The sequence below is a fragment of the Lathyrus oleraceus genome, chromosome 1, assembly GCF_024323335.1.
Source record: "Lathyrus oleraceus cultivar Zhongwan6 chromosome 1, CAAS_Psat_ZW6_1.0, whole genome shotgun sequence".
NCBI lineage: Eukaryota > Viridiplantae > Streptophyta > Magnoliopsida > Fabales > Fabaceae > Lathyrus > Lathyrus oleraceus.
The window spans coordinates 379,901,135-379,915,275 of NC_066579.1; the positions used below are offsets into that span (position 1 = coordinate 379,901,135).

The 14,141-nt window shown below is 35.3% G+C and overlaps 2 protein-coding genes across 3 annotated transcripts; both read left to right on the forward strand.

Annotated features, from left to right (window-relative positions):
- Positions 1 to 326: 326 nt before the first annotated feature.
- Positions 327 to 3,855, forward strand: LOC127138162 (protein PLASTID TRANSCRIPTIONALLY ACTIVE 14). 2 transcript variants are annotated; one of them, XM_051064557.1, is made up of 13 exons: positions 327 to 530; positions 607 to 756; positions 1,007 to 1,144; positions 1,319 to 1,444; positions 1,612 to 1,740; positions 2,032 to 2,121; positions 2,215 to 2,365; positions 2,540 to 2,649; positions 2,899 to 2,970; positions 3,051 to 3,156; positions 3,246 to 3,443; positions 3,514 to 3,556; positions 3,678 to 3,855. In XM_051064557.1, exons 1-13 carry the CDS (start codon positions 474 to 476, stop codon positions 3,754 to 3,756), a joined length of 1,449 nt encoding a protein of 482 aa, XP_050920514.1. In that variant the 5' UTR covers positions 327 to 473; the 3' UTR covers positions 3,757 to 3,855. The 2 variants fall into 2 exon arrangements, with proteins under 2 accessions (XP_050920514.1, XP_050920518.1); XM_051064561.1 differs by having other exon boundaries at positions 2,899 to 2,967.
- Positions 3,856 to 10,848: 6,993 nt separating this feature from the next.
- On the forward strand, positions 10,849 to 12,525 carry LOC127138170 (UPF0481 protein At3g47200). Its single transcript, XM_051064565.1, has 2 exons — positions 10,849 to 11,013; positions 11,115 to 12,525. The coding sequence occupies exon 2, from the start codon at positions 11,118 to 11,120 to the stop codon at positions 12,405 to 12,407; it is 1,290 nt and encodes a 429-aa protein (XP_050920522.1). The 5' UTR covers positions 10,849 to 11,013; positions 11,115 to 11,117; the 3' UTR covers positions 12,408 to 12,525.
- Positions 12,526 to 14,141: the final 1,616 nt, after the last annotated feature.

Below are 14,141 nucleotides of genomic sequence, written 5' to 3' on the forward strand. Positions count from 1 at the left end.
TTTTTTTATTAGAAGAGAAGAAAAGATCTTCCTGATTGGAAAAAAGGTTTGAAGTGTGAAAATAGGAGTTTTCGAATCAAGAATACAATAAGACATTTTGCTTATGAGATGTGTTGCCAAAAGTACAAGAGAGAACTGAAAATAATTCTAAAAAGAATTATGATCCCCTATTCTCCCCTCCTAAAATATTAAAACAAACACTTTTATTAACTTTTGAGCAAACCTATCCTAAGAGTGAGAACAACAACCTAATTATTTAATAGAGAATCCAAAAATTAATTTTAAAAATGGGAAATTAATATTCTATATTAATCAAAATAGAGGCTCGTTTAATTGCTATTTCCACCCCCCACATACCAGACACGCGAGTTTGCTCGCAGGAACATAAAATGGATAACGTTGTTGTCTATACCATTCTCCACTCTCCACTCTGTTTCTGTCTCTAGTTTCACCAGACAACAACATATGCTTCAATGGCTTCTTCTTTTCCTGTTTATCAACTAGCGCCTTGTTTCTTCTCAAAAACCCAGGTTCACTTCATTTCTCTTTCCTTCTATTTTCAATCTCAATTTTTTTGTTACTAATACTTGTTTAGTTCCTAAACAGTTCCAAGGTTTGCACCATAGCTATTTGTGGCGACCCACTTACTTGTTTGGCTCTTGTGCTCAAAACAAACTACGACCTGTTAAAGCTTCGGTTGAAGCAGCCCCATTTCCCTTGTTTCAGCCTCCCACAGCTGAAGACCCATCTTCTGAGGTAACAATTAGGACTAAAGCTTAGAAATTAGCTTCTATATGCAAAGGATTGATTGAGTAATGTGTGTGTGCTTTTGTGTTTTTAACAAATAGAGTATTATAGTTAACTTTGAGATTCAGTATCTTCTTGCCTAAATGTGCTGCCTTTGGATGAATTTTTTAGAGGGTCTTCTGTTTTGATGAGAATGAGATATCTGGTTGTAATTTTTTTCTTCTTTTTGTTTCTTGTGCTAATTTATTTGTTCCTCTAGTTGGAGCCTGTGGATCCTGATTTCTACAGGATAGGATATGTCCGAAGCATGCGAGCTTATGGAGTTGATTTTAGGGAAGGACCAAATGGTTTTGGTGTGTATGCTTCTAAAGATGTTGAACCTCTTCGCCGACCAAGGGTGAGTAGCCTCATTTAAGTGATGGTAGTACACCACTTACATTCTAACAGTTATAAAGCCGGTGCGTGATTGGTGGCAGTGTCACATGCAACATAATTGAGCATTTTATGTTTTTCATGATTATATTGTTAGTACTTGTCCGTGGCTGTTTTGCGTAATGGTGTACTTGGACAGGTTATAATGGAAATTCCTCTTGAATTGATGCTAACGATAAGCAAGAAGCTTCCATGGATGTTTTTCCCTGATATAATTCCCCTTGGTCATCCGATATTTGATATTATCAACTCGACAAATCCAGAGGTAATTGCTGTTCTCCTCTAAAGTCATTAGTTCAAAATATGATACAATTGGTTTCTTGATTGTTTTCATGATAAGTATATGTATAACCAACTTGTCACCAAAAGTCAAAACCTTTGTTCATTTTTCTAGTTATCTGTTTAATGTAATTGTGTAAATCTTTGTGGCAGACAGATTGGGATTTAAGATTAGCCTGCCTTCTCTTGTTTTCATTCGACTGCAAAGACAACTTTTGGCAGTATTACGGTGATTTCTTACCAAGTGCAGATGAAAGTACTAGCTTACTTCTAGCTTCAGAGGTGCGTAGTTTTATTTTATTTTGTCATTGAAATGTTGGTTGATATGTAGCTTACATTAGATGTATCAGTTTTATGAGATTACGATTACTGATCAATGCTTGGAAACAAAAGGGACATCAGATACGTAATAGATACTTGATTTTTCAACTTCCACTTTACGGGATCTTATGTTTTTGTATAGGCAAATGTTAGTAAGTTTATGATTATATTAGTCTTTGATGATCGGACCTTGGACAGTACTACTTAGAACTCTTTCCATGTCCCTTATCCCATGTTGATTTGTATATCTAGGAGGAACTTTTGGAGCTGCAGGATCCCGATCTTGCTTCTACAATTAGAATTGACCAACAACGAGTTTTAGATTTCTGGGAGAAGCACTGGGTAAAGACCAAATTGTCCTTGTTGAAATTGCTAGTATCCATTATGCACATCACATAGTTTTTGTTCTTAACAAATTGTGCTAATCGTGTTTAGCATATCGATGCGCCCCTAAAAGTGAAACGTCTTGCTCGTGATCCTAAAAGGTTCACTTGGGCCGTGGGAATTGCACAGTCAAGATGTATCAACATGCAAATGAGAATGTGTGCACTAACTCAGGATGCAAATATGCTGATTCCTTATGCCGGTAAGCTTTATTCACCTCAAATGGTCTAACTAACTCCACCGTCATTTTTATACTCATGCATGCATTGTAGTTTTAGCAGTTCTTTTTTTTTTTCTTCCAATGTCAATGTAAGTTTTCTCTCTCATTTTTTATTATAGGACTGAGCTAACTGGTTAAGTTGGTCTTGCTTTTCAGATATGCTGAACCATTCATTTGAGCCAAATTGTTTTTTCCATTGGCGGTTCAAGGACAGGATGCTTGAGGTTCTTATAAATGCTGGACAACAGATTCGAAAAGGAGACGAGGTAAATCATTTTTTACTTCTGGGAAGTATGTTTTTCTTGATTCCTTCCTTGTACTAGACATTGCTTAGTGCATAATTTATTTTTATTCTTATCAAAGTGACTTAGGAGTGTTATTGTTCATAAGCTTGAAAAGTATTAATCGGTTAATTTGTGCATGATTTTTAGAGCATGGATAATTTTAGTGAAACTAAGTATTTTTTTTTTCATGCTTATTTAACCTTCATGGATATCTTGAATATGTTGTAACAGATGACAGTTGATTACATGAGTGCACAGAAGAGTGACATCTTAATGCAAAGATACGGATTTTCCTCGCCGGTGGTAATTTTCTCCTAGATCTTGATCAAAGAATGTTATGTATTTTTTTTTCATGTTCGTGCTGTGTTGACTTAAATTTGCAGAATCCTTGGGATGTGATCAAATTCTCGGGAAATGCACAAATCCATTTGGATTCCTTCTTGTCAGTTTTCAACATATCAGGCCTTCCTGAAGAGTATTATCGTAACGGTACGGACAATATTATTTTCCATTCTAGAATCCACTTTGATCTATTCAAATTAGCATTATTTAGCATATCAAAATGTAATTCTTAGCAGAAGTTCTATCGAATGCTGGAGATACTTTTGTTGATGGAGCAGTCATAGCCGCGGCGCGAACATTGCCAACATGGTCAGCTGGAGATGTGCCTCCAATCCCAAGTGAAGAAAGAAAGGCTGCAAAGGCAATACAACAAGAGTGCAAACAAATGCTTGGAAAATTTGCTACCACCTCTAAGCAAGACCAGAAATTATTAGGTAAATTCATTGTTGATATCTTGAAATTATTAGCTAAAGCTAATCGTTATCTTATGCATAATGACCACAGATTCTTCACCGGAAGCCACGAGATTGCTAGAAGCTGCAATAAAGTATGTCGAGTTCACATAATCTAGCAGTTTTTCATAAACTTTGTAAAGTTTAATTTCATTAGCATCATCGTTACCTTCTAGTAATAATTTGTTTTCTTTCTGTGAATGTGGTGACATACAGGTATAGATTGCACAGGAAATTGTTAATGGAAAAAGTTATCCTTGCATTGGAGATCTATCAAGAGCAATTACTGTTCTGATTTCGATTCTACTAACTGTACAATAGCCATGAAAATTTTGAAACATTGTTGTGTACTGGTATCACTAGTTTAGTCAATGATTCTTTTCTGTTATATTTATTTTGTTGTATCTTAAAAGTGTAGTAGTTATTTGATAGCCATAAACCAATCAAAGGACATTATTTCATATTCATTGGTTTAAAAATACTAATGGAGAAAACAACTTCTGAGATTTTGAGTAGAATAAAAAGTTGAAAATGTTATGTACAAAAAAAAAAGAGAAAAAATGTTTAATTTGTGAATGAGATAACACAAGAGAAACATGTTATAAAAAAGAATGGAAAATGTCAATTCTCAAAATAATGTATCAAATGTGTTACAAGCATTATTTCTCTGCAAAAATAGAACATGTAAAAAAAAACACTTTGCTAGCATTATTTGAGATTTGCAAAGAGAGACATTGCAAACATGAGAGAGAGGAACTATGAAACTGAATCAAGGCAATCTTGGCATTCTCCACGTGGATAAGTCCATCAGCGCTATGTAATGAATTTAACGGTAAATTCAAGAGAAAAAGGAAAGTAGCACTTTATTAATGGATAGAAAGTTGCGATTCTTTTTTTAAATAGTCATAAATTTCAAATTAAATCCCTAAATAATATCTTTTTCAAAAAAAGTACTAAAATAACAATCTTTTATCACTTATGCGTCAATTGAACTATCGCATCCAATAAAGATATAAAGGAGGCGCCAATATCCTTGGCACATGCATGCAAAACCAATGCATGTAGGCGCTACATGCATTGACACATGCATGTGTGCAGATGTGTATGCTCCACATGCATTGGCACATGCATGTGTGCATGTGTGTATGTGCCACATGCATTGTCACATGTTTGTGTGTGGAGCCTACTGCTTTTGCGCATGCATGATTTAGTTCTTCTATAAATACCACCCTCCCATCCCCATATTATTTCACACAACTTCTTACCCTCTTTCATTTACCTTCGATTTCTTCAATCATCTTCAATTTTGTTTTCTTTAATCATGTCTGAACACATTCACAAGAGAAGTGCCGATTTAATCTTTTCAGCAGTCGCGTCTCCGATAAAGATTCGGCTTTGGAATATAGATTCGTTTGAACGTCTTAATCGAGCGTTGAACCGTTGGTTAGATGGAGAAATTGCAGATAGTGAAAGGATTAGAAGAATTCAATGGCTTGAGTCCACGTTCAATCAAAATGGAGAAGTGCGTGAATGAGTGGATATTAAGACTGACATAAACGTTCACATGGTCATGCATAATATGTTCAAAATTGTTTTGATGGTTGTAATCGCTTAGTTATAGTAATGATATTTTAATTGTTGTAGTTGTTTGTGTTGTTGTTTATGTGTTGCTTGTGTGTTGAATGTGTTGTATTTGTTTGTGATGGTATTTCCTCACAAAGTTATCATATGAAATAAATTTTGTTTTTTATATATTGCAAAAGAGGTACATGTAAAATTATCTTGTTGTGCTCGTTCCAACACTAGGACAATTAGTACGATTTTGATCTGGCTGACGACATGAACTACACAATCGAACCATTTTGTTCACCGTATCCATTTCGGTTCGAATACGGGTGCTGTTGGGCGACCCTTTTTCTTTCTTCGCATAACTTCATTGTGCCAGAGAATGTCCTCTTGATATTCTGGCCAATAATCCTCTTTTGCAACAACCGAAAAACTAATTTTGTAAACATTGGATAGACTTATGACTTTGTAAACGCCAAATAGTAAGTAGGATGAATCCCTTTGAGCATGCCGCAATGACATGGGAGCAGGGCGCACGAAAGGCTTGGAACTTTCCACAGTCGCACCAACCTCTATCTAGTTTCATTCTGTATTGTCCCATCGACATGCCTTCATTGTGATTCATGGACTCAACAACACTGTACCAACCTTTAGTACGGTCAAACACCGTGACCGCGTTTGTGTGTTTGCTTTGTCAGCTTCGTGTCTAATGAATTTCACTGAAGCATCACTGAACAAATGCCCAAATTGCAACACTGAACTCCATTTGGAACGTCTAGTCTCAAACAACGCTCATAGCCTGAAATATGTTGTCTGCACTAAAGCGGTTATAGGTAGGTTTCAGATGCCTTTGAAGATAGATTTCATTGATTCCACAAGATTTTTTGTCATGTGGCCCCAACGTTGACCGTTGTCGTATGCCTTAGTCCACTTCTCCAATGAAATACTGTCGATCCACCATACTGCATCTGCGTTTGATAATCTGATGTCTTCGCGGTAGTGTTTGAAAGAAGGTTCTGTTAATGCGTAACCTGTGTTAACAACCTTCTTCCGCAGCGTTTTGTCTTTGATCTCCCGCATAAAATTCCGAGCGATATGTCTAATGCAGAAGACATGCGTCGACGGAGGATCCTGCCAGCCATTATCAGTGTTTTTGTATGCATTGACTATTGAAGGGTGTTGGTCAGAGATCAAACATTAGTTAGGTTGACGAGAAACGTGAAATCGTAGATTTCTTAGGAAAAAACTCCATCCCTTAGTAGTCTCCCCTTCAACTAGGGCAAAGGCGATTGGAAAAATGTTGTTGTTACCATCTTGTGCCACTGCCATCAGTAATGTTCCTTTATATTTCCCATACAACCATGTACCATCAATTTGTATAATAGGTTTACAGAAAGCAAAATCTTTGATGCATGGTTGATATGCCCAGAAGAGACGGTAGAGTATTCCATTTCCAATAGCACAAGTTCCGTCTGGGGTATACGCCGACAACGTTTCCAACTTGACAATAGTCCATTTAGCATACCATTTAAGAGTCACCAAGTATTTTGGAAGTTGTTTGTAAGACTCCTCCCAATTGCCATACATTTTTTCAACCGCCTTTGTCCTAGCTATCCAAGCCTTCCTGTATGATGGATTATAGTTGTATTGTGCTACAATATACGAGATTATTGTACTCACCTTTAACGACGAATTGTCGCTAATGACAGACAAAATTCCATCGCATATTAACTGAGAGCTAAGTTTCCGATGGTCTTGCATTAGGTTTGTGAGCATGCATGTGTGAATTGGACCCATGGATCCAATCTTCCAAGAATCACTCATCTTCCGGTACGAATGCTGACAACCTGAAAAGGCAATGCTCATTTCGATAATAAATCTTGTACCTCATTGCATTAGTTATATCAACTTTATAATCAACTGATAGTTCCATGTGAAACTTTTTAATAGCTTTTACACAATCTTCTTTTGTGTGAAATGTGTCTCTTTCTTTCAATGATCCTTGAATTTGCACATAAGGATTGTAATATATATCTGATGAAGGTTCATCGACACCCAAATTAAAGCTTGTCATGTGTTGAGGTGGACAATATACATGACTAGATGGTAATGGCCCATCTTCTTCTTCATTGTTCACCATTGGATCAACCAATAACTCGGCTTCTTCTTCTTCCTCATCTACAACATTGACCTTAACTTGTTCGTCGTCATCAGTTTCATAAAACACTTTTGACTGATCAATGAACTGAGACACTTGTTGTTGTTGTGGTAATATATATAACTCTATATCATTGTACCCAGATTGTTCATGACTGACAAACATATGATGAACATCTTCATCATCTAGAATCTTTAACTGATAAAACTTTACCTGGTTGTCTGCAAACCACACTGAATATTTATAGATGATTTGGCCCACAAGACTACACTGCAATTTCTTTTCTATTCTTTGTTTCAGATGTGAAAAATTTGATCGTCGATTTATTGTAAACCAAGTTACTTCTGTGTTCCAAAAACAAAAACCGAATAATTGATGCTCAAATATTTCACCTTCGATATGGACACTGATCATGTAATATGGTGAGGAAGAGATTTTTTTAAATGTAACTTTAGTGTTTTTACTAATTTGTATGGGTACTGATGGTGAATGCATTGATCTATTTTTCGCATGTAGTTAAATAGGGTAAACGGTGTATGTACTGATCACGCATTTAATCTGTAAAGAAAAGACAGCGTAATGCAAAGAATCCATGTAGAGATAAGATAATACAATGCATGCGCCTGCAAGGAATCTCTGCACACAAGGAATTTATACCCTAACACTACAAGCATGCGTCTGCACACAAGGAATATATGCTCTAATAATCCAAGGTAGGTGCCCATTCCAAAGGGGCATAAAGCAAGGCACGCGCCTTAGCCTTAGGAGCCTCTTCCTTGCATGCATAAAAAGTCATGCATGCACCACTAGGCTTGGCGCATGTGACCGTGCATGTCATAAAGCAAGGTATGCGCCCTAGCCTTAGGCGCCTACACCTATCTTACATGCATGCACCATATCTCATGCTTCACATGCTACACACCTATTCAACATCTGCAACACTTACTCATCTATAAATAGGGCATCAACTCACAACACTCTGCAACACTAACAATCAACCTATGCAACACTCCACCTTTACCATACTCAACCTCTGCAACACTCAACATTTGCAACATTATGTCTCTATTGACTATGGGTGATGAACATCAAGGAACAACCAACAATATCTCGACATTTGTATGTTATTACTTCTTCTTACTTATTTCGTATTTATTTCTTATTTATGTTTTTATTGTATATTACTTCTTCTTGTTTTATTTCTTACTTATGTTTTACTAGGAACCGAAACGATTTTGATGCCGTGTACATGAATATGTACCCCACGATCCTTTGATAGAACCATATATTCGAGGATGCGGTTTTGGTAATCTCCTCAACATAATCTCGTACTCAATTGACTATAAATTCATTCTTGCTTTGTTGGAGAGATGGATACCCGAGACCCACACATTTCACCTTCCTTCCGGTGAGTGTACCGTCATACTTGAGGACGTCTACATGTTGTTGGGTTTACGTATTGATGGTAAGACCGTAAATGGTAGAGTTAACTAGGATAAATCTATTTGCAATGAATTGTTGGGTGCCCCTTTGTGTGACGACCAAGTTGCGGGAGAGATATCTGGTCAAGCTAGGGGGCAAGGTATTAATTTAAGATATCTCAACCAATATTATGTGAGTATAACATTGACCGAAGAATCTACCGAGTATGAAAAAATAATTAAAGCTCGGTGTTATATTATGGTTTTATTTGGTAATTTTTTATTTCCCGAAAGTAGTGGTAATACGGTAAATATTATGTATTTACCGTTGTTACGAAACATAAATAAGGTAAACACATATAGTTGGGGTTCAACTGTTTTGACTCATCTATATAGTGCGATGTGTAAAAATGTCAAAGAAAAATACTTGTACGTTTTATTCATGCGCATATTTTTTACAAGCATGGGGTTGGTCAAAAATGTCCTCACTCGCCCCGGTAAACGAAAAGTCATTCATATTCCTGTTTGCAACAAAGTAAGTTTAAAACTTTACCATCTAATTAATTAGACTTTATATTACAACTAACTGTAAATAATATTTTTCAAATGTTTTTGATCTAGGTGGCCAGTTAGAGGGATGGACTACAACAGGTGTCTGAAACACGCTATTGTAGTCTATCACAATCTATTGGATCACATTGGACCAGATGATGTAATACTCCTACACAACTCTATTTTGATTTAAAAATAATTATCAAATTATTTATCATCTAATCATGTCGTATTCTTGTACAGTTTATCTGGAGGTCATATCTGGGTCTTGATCATCATGTTAACCATGATGATGCTGCAGTTTGGATAACAAAAACATCAATTATTCGGTTCACTACTGTGGAGATGCATCAGAGTGACCGGGTAAAACTGCAGTTCGGCATGCAACAACAAATTCCTGAACCTCCGCCGTTTGGGAGATTGACATCAAAAAAGAGTCGATGCCCAATGGGATTATTCCGACTGGAGAGACTTCGCAAAAGAGATGTGTCGTCATTGAAGGAATTAACAACAACACATCTTAAACGAATCAGTCATACATGGTGCTAGACCAACTCAACAGTATATGTCATGGTTTAGGTTAGTTACAACGCCACAATTTGTGTCTGAGCCAAGGTATTTGATTGACCCACGCCAACTAGTTTCGTCATCATACGACCAACAACAAGTCTCCGTCCAAGAACAATGTCAAACCACCCAAACCCAACGACCAACCTCACACCATCAACCTACCATATACATCCAACAACCAAACACCCAACCTCGCAACCCATTCATGTCACACACCCAACCTCAAAACCAAGAATCAAACCCTACCCACCAACAATCATACACAGCTACCACAACAGTCTATAGCCCAAATGATTCATACAATTCATGTCATCGTAGTCCCCCACCAATGACCATCCAAACATCACATCGCCACAACTCCCAACCATTGTTTGACTATAGTACACCATATGAACCATTGATTCGTTTCCAAACCGATTCAATGTCCTAATTTGGGCAACCATACCGTCCGCAATTCACCTAACCACAACGGTCCAACTACGATAAGATGGGTACCGAACTCAATTATGGAAGCGCAGTTGGCGAGAACCCCCTCAGCTATTGGGAGCAAATGATGTCACATCTATCAAATACCGCTGGACCTTCCACCGAACCTTCACACCAGCCACCATTGAATCATGTCAGCACTCAAAGACCCCAAACACCTCAGGAAAATCGTGGGAGACCTCGAAAACAGACTAACGCACCTAAATGTAGAACAAGGGGATGTTTCAATCGGGCGGGTCATTGAATTTCTTGTTAATTCTGTATAATTTTTTATTTTTATATAGATAATTTTTATTTTCAGCATTTTTATTTTATTTTTAAAATTAACATTTAAATTAAAAAAAAAAAACTGAACAAATTCATGCGCCACATGCATTGGTGCATACACTATGTAATGTATGCGTGCGACTAGGTTGCCGCCATTGGGAGCATGCGTCAAGGTACTAACGCCTCCTTTATATCTTTATTGGATACCTCAATTCAAAATGTGGTTATTTTGATATTTAAAAAAAAAAAAATGTTATTTAGGGATTTAGTTTTAAAATTTATGGTTATTTTAAAAATAAAAATCGAAAGTTGCATCCCAGCTATTGGAGACTGGATTGGATTCATGGTTGACTTATCTATCCTATTTATTGGTTGGTTAACTCATAGCCACATGTTACAACCAACCCATTTTATCATGAAAATATAAGGCAAGAACCGTTCTTCAAAAGGCAATACTGAGTGGAATAAAGATCTGCTCCAAGTTAACCAAAACCGCTGAAGATTATTAATACTTCACTATTTCAACAGTCAGGTTATTTGTTTCTTCTTATCATTTTTCTTGCCTCTTTCAATTTTATCTAAGAGTTTATTTGATGACATAAGTATCCGAAGGAATTTATAAGTTGTTTTTAGGAAATGGAGGCAAAACCAAATAGTTGTGTGGGTAAACTGAAGAATGAACTAAATGAAATGCTTAAAGGAGTGGCTGCTCCAGAAATGTCTGGAATCCATGAAGAATGCATCTACAAAGTACCACCAAGAATTCGCCAAGCTAATCCACAAGCTTATACACCACAAATCATTTCCATTGGTCCTTTTCACAGTCCACTTGGTTCAAATAGTGACAACATTCTGCACCAAATGGAACAACTCAAACTCAAATATCTTAAAGGATTTCTAAATAGAACAAACCTATCTCTCGATCATTTAGTTTTCAAATTTCAAGAGTGGGAGAATAGAATCACAAGTTGTTATGCAGGGCTTTGTAGCTTTAACAGCGATGATTTCTTAAAAATCATTATCATTGATGCATGCTTCATAATTGAACTTTTTCTTAGGTTTTTTAGATACAAAAATTGGATGGGAAATGACCCTATATTACTAAAACCTTGGTTGCATAGTGACATTAAACGTGATTTAGTACTCCTTGAAAATCAGCTACCTTTTTTTGTTCTTCAAGATATATACAAATTAGCTACTATAAACCTTGAATTTCCTTCATTTCTTACAATTACTATATATTATTTTCAACAATTCAACCCACAGAACATAAATTCAAATAGAGTACAATGTCCAAACCACTTCACAGATCTGTTGAGAACATTTTTGCTGCCATCGTCATTTGATTTTGTACAAGATGAAATGGGAGATGCAATTGAACATGTATACAGTGTGAGTCAATTATCAGAAGCAGGGTTAGTATTTGAAGTAAGTGAAAGTAAATGCTTACTTGATTTGAATTTTGATGATAAAGGTGTGTTGAAAATGCCATGTTTTCATATCCATGATACAACAGAGATATACATGAGGAATATATTAGCATTTGAAGAATGTCACATTTCAGATCAAGATTCATGTTACATTTCTCAGTACTTAAGTATATTAGGCTTTCTTATTAACACAGAAAAAGATGTGAGCATCTTGGTTGATAAGAAAGTTATTGTGAATTGGATGGGTGATGCTAATGCAGTGGCTGCAATGGTTAACAATCTTTGCAAAAATGTTTCAATGCCTACACTGAATTCAAAATATATATCTATATGTTATAGGTTAAATGGTTTCTATGAAAACCCTAGCAATAAATATAAGGCTATATTTGTACATGAGTACTTCAACACTCCTTGGAAAATAGCATCAACTGTAACTGCTGTATTACTGCTTTTATTTACTCTTATTCAGGCTGTATGTTCAATCTGCTCACTCTAATGATACTATTAATAAGGTGCATGCTTCAATGGATCTTGGACCTTATGTCCTAGAGATAGCAGCAACATGCCATCTGATTATAAATAATAGTACTTCTTATTTTGAAAGAAGTTGTTGATTTTTGTTGTAATACTCATATCTTGAAAGCATCAAAGATAAAGGCAAATGAATTTATTTTAAATACAAAATTCAAATTCTCATTTTTTATTTTTTCCACGCAAATTTACTTTTAACAACTAAAGTATTTGTTAAAATAAGAAGAAACTACAACAGTTTCGCATGCAAAATTAGTTTTCGGCTCAGTAGAAATTGTTCTGAGTGGAGAAAAACTTAAAAATTTGTTATTGAATAGGTTCGATTTTATATTTAGCCGCTAAGTTTTTCTTTGCATCTTTTCCGGTCACCAGAAAAGGCCATGTTGTTTGAGAATTAAAGTCAAAGATAATTTATATATAACACTTGCACTTTTCAATCCAATGAAACATCTTTTTCTATAGAACAAAATTGTGACAGTTTTCTACACTCAAATCAGACAATCATCGATGCAGTGGTTAGCGGATCTAGCAATATTGTACTTCAGACTATAAGTATATATGCAGATACTAAGATTATATACCAAAATATATATATATATATATATATATATTTATATATATATATATATATATATATATATATATATATATATATATATATATATATATATATATATATATATATATATATATATATATATATATATATATATATATATATATATATATATATATATATATATATATATATATATATATATATATACACATAATAAGATATTCAATAGATTAGTAATACTCAAAAGTAGTCTTTCTAATTCCCACACCTATTAGAACTATGAGTCTCACATTACTAGTGTATTGGGAAAAAAATGGACTGTTGTTCTCTAACAAATTACAAGTTGACAAAAGATTTGATCATTTTTTCATTCCACTCACTTTGCTTCAATTCACTTCATATACTGTTCTATGTTTTTCTCTTCTCATCCCACATCCCAAATTTAATATTTTGTTGCAGAAATAATAAGTGTGGGACATTCACTGGTTGTGATTAACCTTTGACTCTTTCCGTATTTAATAGTCACACCACACCGTACTCTTCTCTTTCTGTTTGGGCGGTTTTTCTAAATCTGTTCTTGTTTGTGTGTTTTTTTTTTCCAAAATGTTAGTATTTATTTCAAAGTGGACTAAGATCCAATTCAAATTAATCCAAAGACAGGACAATTCTTCAGGTCCATTCAAACTGTGTGTATTCCTGTCAAAAACATCCCCATGCTGCACCTATTAATAGAGATTTGTCCCTCTATAAAGGGATGCATCCTTCTACCTCTTACCTGTCTTATTCACACATTGACTTGAGTATTGAAGTGTTTGCATATAAAGTCCAACGCCTCACCAAAACAAACTTTTGTCGTTGCTCTGCCATCAACAGCCTACTCTGGCCACTGTTGACGTCTTACCTATGAAGCTCCGACACGCCATTCACACGGTGTGTCACAGTGTCGGACACCGACACACGTCCGTGATACGGATACGACACCTTATTTTAAATAAAGGATAGGATTCAATTCAGAAAATTCTAGAATTTAAAAAAATAATAAAAACTCTGCTCAAAATTTGTTAAAAAAAATTTAAAAAATAAATACGTTTTTTAGCTTTCATATTCCACTTATTTACTATAAAAACAACACAATTAAGA

Coding starts and splice junctions, on each gene's coding strand:
- LOC127138170 (XM_051064565.1), top strand. CDS start 11,118: ATGGAGGCAAAACCAAATAGTTGTGTGGGTAAACTGAAGAATGAACTA.
- LOC127138162 (XM_051064557.1), top strand. CDS start 474: ATGGCTTCTTCTTTTCCTGTTTATCAACTAGCGCCTTGTTTCTTCTCA. Junction 2,366..2,539: donor TATGCTGATTCCTTATGCCG/GTAAGCTTTATT, acceptor CTTGCTTTTCAG/ATATGCTGAACCATTCATTT. Junction 3,557..3,677: donor TTGCTAGAAGCTGCAATAAA/GTATGTCGAGTT, acceptor GGTGACATACAG/GTATAGATTGCACAGGAAAT.